This window comes from Sparus aurata, chromosome 2 (assembly GCF_900880675.1).
Source record: "Sparus aurata chromosome 2, fSpaAur1.1, whole genome shotgun sequence".
NCBI classification, from domain to species: Eukaryota; Metazoa; Chordata; class Actinopteri; order Spariformes; family Sparidae; genus Sparus; species Sparus aurata.
In genome coordinates this window covers 20,406,590-20,412,903 of record NC_044188.1, presented here as the reverse complement: position 1 = coordinate 20,412,903, position 6,314 = coordinate 20,406,590, and the positions used below count along the sequence as shown (strand labels likewise).

Genomic DNA, 6,314 nt, shown 5'->3' with positions numbered 1-6,314 from the left:
GTTTAGACACCACTCTGACTGGCTGCTGTTCTGGCCGCCAAGTGTTGGCTGTACAATTTAAAAGGAACTTATAGCAGTCTTATATCTACTCCAAAACGTCATTTAAAAAAGATTACATTACATTAACATAATTTATTATCTTATTTGTCAGCTAAAACATTCCTCCTTGATACCATTCTCTATGGTTAAGTGAGTTAAGTCTTGATTTAGTCCTTTCATCCACCAGATGTTGCTAAAGTGCAGCTGTAAGTATGAGTGACAACCTGAAAGAGATAATACGCACAAAAGCAACATGTAGCTTTCAGGGAACTAAGTGTTTAATGGCAACGTTTGAAAAATGTAGTCCTCTTTTCTCACATTAAATATTTAGGCTATAATATTTAACATTAACCTATTCCTTTAAGCTCTGTAAGTGATGTCTGAGCAATGTCATAACCAGAGAATATCCACAGACCAATGTCCAAGTTAAAATCTTGCACATTTGTACCAGTCAAAGTTCAATTTGTGCAATAAACCGTCCATGGAGATGTGATACACACCCCGGAGAGAAATATTTCAACATAGCATAATGTACAAGTCATTTCTTTGTGGTTAAACCAACTAAACAGCCTTCCTGAGTCTTCTTTTAAGCGGGTGTGGGTTTGCTGCCAGTATAGAAAAATAAACAAAAGATCACAAAATGCCTCGAGGTTTGACAGATGTTCTGGAGGAGTGGAAGTGTCTGGAAGGAGAGTACGAACAACTTCAGGTAAGAAACTGAAGGAAATCAAATGATTCACATGGAGCAGCTGTATAGGTTAACTGCTTGACAAACTGATTGCTTGCTGTTGTGTTACTCAAACCGCACAATGAAATGTTTATCATATCCAGGAGTTAAGTCTCTTGTAAAACTATCATATATGTACTCGGTTTAATATCAAGGATCTTGGCTGTGCTCCGGATTGTAATCTACCATATTCCAAAACAGGTTAAAGTGTATAGACGCTCCTTGTACGCTATTTATTTTTATTTTTTTCCATTTTTGGTTATTGATGTGCCCCCATGTTCTTCTCATCCAGGAGACACACCGAATGTACTTACAGAAACTGGACGAAATTTCTAGTCTACAAACCAAATGCACCTCGTCCATTTCCAGGCAGCGCAAAAGGCTGAAGGAGGTGTCCCAACTAGCGAGAGAGTAGGTTTATGCGTTGATTGATTTATAATTTAAGAAAGACACAAACACGTCATGCTGTGTTACTGAAGCGGACCTATCTTATTCATCAGATGCAGCACTGGACCATCAGAAGAAGATGCTAAGACCTTGAATGTTGTCAAAGAGAAAATAAAAGCGCGACCAAATGCTTTCTTTGAAATGGAATCTTTCCTTCCCAAGGAAAACGGGTGATGACTCATATTTCAATCGAAAGCAGGAGCAAAAATACAAGTTGATCTCATTGCACTTATTTAAAGACATGAAGACTGAATAGATACATGTATTCCCTCTTAGTTAAATTACAAATATAATATACTTGTTTCATCAGGTTGTACCTCAGTCTGGTTCTTGGAAATGTGAATGTGACTCTTCTCAGCAAGCAGTCAAAGTAAGTAATGACCACCAACACACAACCTGAATATCACGTCCACTTCTTATCTGTGCAGTAATATGTGTCTGGTTAAACATGATTTTTCTACCAGCGCCTGCTACCAATTATCTGTTCACACAGTGGTTTATCACACCATTATAATTCAGTGACTGATAAATTCCTAAGGAAAAGATCCTTTATTTCCCTAAATGACACATTCCCTTGGCTGATGAATGCATGTGTGTTTCATTAGTTACTGCGCCTCACATCGAGACATGAATGTGTCACATCCTTTTCAGATTTGCCTACAAAGATGAATATGAGAAGTTCAAGCTGTACCTCACAGTGCTCCTGCTGCTGTTCTCCTTCATATGCTATTTCTTTGTGAGCTACAGGTAGGCATCATCAGCATATCGCACATAAACAATGAGTTTGTGACCTGGACACTACATGTACCTTATGTCTTATCACAGCACTTGTCTTACATCACGTCCCTGACTTTAGATTCCTTGATGCAATCTTCAACTTCCTGCTGGTGTGGTACTATTGTACATTAACAATCAGGGAAAGTATCCTCATCACCAACGGCTCCAGGTCAGCCACATTTCTACCTTACAACCATCCTGTGTATTATCTTCTTAATTAAATGATTATTTGTTTGTTCTATAAAATCTTAGAAAATGGTAAAAAAAAAAAAAAAAAAAAAAATGTTGTTCTGTTTTTCCCAAGATGATGTCCTCAAATGTTAGCAAAATAATATGTGAATCTAAATAACATTTAAAGCTACACTGGGTGCTTTTATAGATAACAAATACAACCAAGAAGTGGCCTAACAAAGGATTAAGTAATTAATTCAAATCAGTTAATTGATTCATGTTGAAGCTCTAAATAAAAAACATATTCTAAGCTCACCGACCTTCACTTTTCATATTATTAAATGCAGCTAGTCATAATGGCAGTAAATCATCTTTAAAAGTAGAAATATCTAATAGAGATGTGTCCTGCATCATAGAATCAAAGGCTGGTGGGTTTTTCATCACTACGTCTCAGCTTTTCTGTCCGGTGTTATACTGACATGGTGAGTAGAAGAAGATAAAAACCCCAAATAATAGATTAAGAACAAATGAATATCTATTTTGATACATTAAAACTGAGAAAAGTTGATTCATAATCATATGATGTTTGCTACTGATTGTTATCCATACCTATTCCTATAAAAAGACCTTATCATGCTGTTTCTCTCCTATGTTATAACAAATTTCCCTTCATTCACTCCCAAGGCCTGATGGAAACCTGTATAAATCATTCAGGAACCAGTTCCTTGCCTACTCCTTGTATCAAAGTGAGGTCAAAATACATGAAATAAAGTAATTGCGCAAACATTTCTGAATCAAACCGAAACCTGATCTACGTTTCTTCTTCTGTCTGGAGCACAGGCTTTGTCCAGTGTCTGCAGTGCTATTATCAGAGCGGGTGTCTGTACAGGCTGCGAGCTCTGGGAGAAAGACACAACATGGATCTGACCGTGGGTGAGATACACTGGCCAAGGACACAGATGCGCTCCGCCAAACATGTCATGATTGAATATTTAGAAAAAATGCTGATAATTTGGTATGACTTGGGCTCGGCCATCATCGTCATCATCATCACAAGACAAAGTGATTAAACCCTTTGTGCTTCCTGTTTTTAGAGGGATTTCAGTCGTGGATGTGGAAAGGGCTGACATTTCTGTTGCCCTTCCTCTTTTTTGGACATGTGAGTACAATGTGTGACACTGACACCATTTGCATCTTGGGAGATATCCACAAACTGCCACTTCATCAAAAATCCTGCTTTGTCATGGTTTAGACTGGGTGATTAGATATTGATCTCTCAATATTATTCTGCATAGTCATGATGTGACACAATGTTTAGGTTTTTGGTGATCAGTTCGACCTTGTTGCTGTTTTGCATACTATAGCACATTCAATCGGTTTTCACAAGATAAGTCTTTAAGTCATGTTTTGTCTTGTAGTTCTGGCAGCTCTTCAACTGCCTGTCTCTCTTCAGGATGGCTCAGCTCCCAGACTGTAAAGAATGGCAGGTTTGTGCTTTCACCAAAGTTGAACTATTTCAACCGGTTCTGCTTGTGATGACAGATAAATAAATATTCCATTTGTCTATCATCTAGCCAGCATCAACACATCTTACCTGCTGAAACTGTTAAAGTTACACCACAGTTTTGTGGTGAGCTGTCAAATCAGCCTCAGAAATTCAGATTACCATCTTTGAAAGTAACTTTACATTTCTGCTGAATACTTCATCCCACCCTGATCCCGTCCATATTACAAGAAAATGATAATGAATTAAAGCTTTTGTGCTTACTCACTGTTTGTTCTCTACATGTGCCAGGTCATGGTGTGTGGTCTCAGCTTCCTCATTCTGTTCATGGGAAACTTCTTCACCACTGTTGCTGTGGTCCGCCAGAAGCTCAAGACCAGGAAACAAAAATCAAAGACTCTGTGATTCTTAATGACGACCGAAACAAGATGCTGTGATCTTCTCCGAATGAAAGCTCATGTCATCCATACTGCTGTCATTAATGTTTGCTATGTTAAAGTGCTGTCAAATTAAATATTCTGGCTATCATTACAACACATGTACAGACACAGGAAAATAAAAACATTGTATTAATAATCAATGTCCATTAAAGGTTGATGACACAATACTAGTGTATTCGTATCTATCTCATAGGAATAAAAGTGCCTCCAATAAAGAAAAATATTTTCAAACATGCACCCCTTTGTGCAGCCGTTTTTGCTTTGTACTTCCACATATTTTATGCTTGTGAAAACATGTGTCTGAATACGTCTGATTACTTTATTGGCCTTTTATCTGGATGAGTTGAAGCTGGTTGTGTAGTTTCCCTGCAGGGGTTTTTAAAAAGTACCCCTCATTTCATCTCATTATGTTACAGTGAACAATTATGTTCCTCCCGGTGGCAGAAGTTGGAACCAGTATAACTTAATGCTTTCACTCATGTATGTAAGTAGAATTCACTTGAGTATTTACATTTTCTATTACTTTACACTTCTGCTTCCCTACATTATAGGGGAAGACTGTAATACTTCCTTTGTAACAGTTTCCAATCAATCAAACTGTTACAGATTAAAATACACAACAGTCTTAGGTAGTTCATATTATAGCTCTTCCTCTGAGAGTTACAACAACGATATAACAGAAATAATATCAAAATATATTAAACTTAAAGGTGTATTGTGTCCTATTGGAATATAAATTGAAATCCAGAATTTTAATATTTACAATATTTATGAGGTAATAATACAAACTCAGAAATATTTATTTTTTCCATGACTGAATGAACAAGCTGTTTTCAGAGGAAAATAACATCAGCAGAACACTATTTGAAGCGAGAAAGGTGGCAGGGTCCGCCACATATTAACAAAGTAAAACAGTATGAAATTGTGTTGACCTTCAGGGTCAGTTTGTTTATTCAGTCATGAAAACAAAGATAGCTTGTTTAGGCATGAAGAAAAATCAATCAATCAAGATCTTTCTCTTCTGATTAAAGTCTCTCCCCCAAACTACACAGTGCACTAACAGTAGCAATCCAATGCTTTAAAAGTAACTGTATTCAAATGTATTTTCTAAAATACAATCAGAGTAATAGTTACAAAATGTACTTAAACCATCAAATGTAAAAGTACTGATTATGCACAATGGCCTCTGTCAGTGTTATATTACTGTGTATTACTGCATCATTATTATTGATGTAATGAATGTTATGTTAAGAGCACTTTTATGATGCAATTACAATGTTTTAATAGCTTTATGTACCACTGGGTGTTTCAATCTAACAATGCTTAATATTTTTCAAACTGATGGGCTATTCAAAATCTCAGGCTAAAATCTATAGTTGTTTAGATACACAGGGTGAGGTGAAAATTCAACATTTCCCTTTGAAATGTATTGGGCTGGAAGTATAAAGTACAAGATATACAGATACATATCGTGTACTTAATCAATTCCAATGACATAATATAAACGACTCAAGACAAAATTAGGAAATACAAAGTTTTAAATACAAAGTTACATATGTAAAAACAAAGATAGCAGAAATTTTAACTAGAAACTGAACTAAAACTGAAAACTGGTCCTATACAAATGTGTGCCTGCTAATATGATGGGCGCAGTAGTATTAAGTTAGATAACAGTTTATGGAGCATAAAGCGAATTGACATTGTGTTTAAAAACCCAGGTGTTGTAAATTGATAATAAAGTGAACATTTTCAAACGACAAGTACATCCTAGTACAAGTTGTTCCTAAACTCGGCTCCAGTCTGAATGACTTTTAGCCTACTAGTGTCGGAGTAGCTGGGAGCTGGAGTTTCTACTTTTTCTTGAGTGAAGAATATGAAGACTTCTCCCACCACTCCACATGGTAGTTGAGCATGGCTGTCCAACAATATGCCCTTGATTGGACATGTTAAATTAATATCCTTCTCGGTGTGACATTGATATGCATTCTGTCCTGCTGGCTCCATTACATAACCATGACCCTTGAGCATGCAGCACGTCTACAAGCATTTATTACAGCGGGTTACCTCGGCTCAATGACATTAGGTAATGCCTTATAAAACCGGTCCATGTTAGACACGTGACCACCAAACATCTTAATTGTTTCGTTTAATTTGAACCTTAAACATCAGCAGACATGTTCCCTTTAAAAACACACGTGTGCAACTTTGT

At 36.7% G+C, this 6,314-nt stretch overlaps 1 protein-coding gene across 1 annotated transcript; it reads left to right on the top strand.

Moving 5' to 3' along the window:
- The first annotated feature begins 518 nt into the window (after window positions 1-518).
- LOC115575211 (transmembrane protein 120A) lies at window positions 519-4,331 on the top strand. Its single transcript, XM_030407086.1, has 12 exons — window positions 519-748; window positions 1,059-1,177; window positions 1,267-1,383; window positions 1,524-1,583; window positions 1,865-1,960; window positions 2,070-2,159; window positions 2,578-2,643; window positions 2,846-2,907; window positions 3,002-3,094; window positions 3,256-3,320; window positions 3,580-3,648; window positions 3,957-4,331. The coding sequence occupies exons 1-12, from the start codon at window positions 680-682 to the stop codon at window positions 4,068-4,070; spliced, it is 1,020 nt and encodes a 339-aa protein (XP_030262946.1). The 5' UTR covers window positions 519-679; the 3' UTR covers window positions 4,071-4,331.
- Window positions 4,332-6,314: the final 1,983 nt, after the last annotated feature.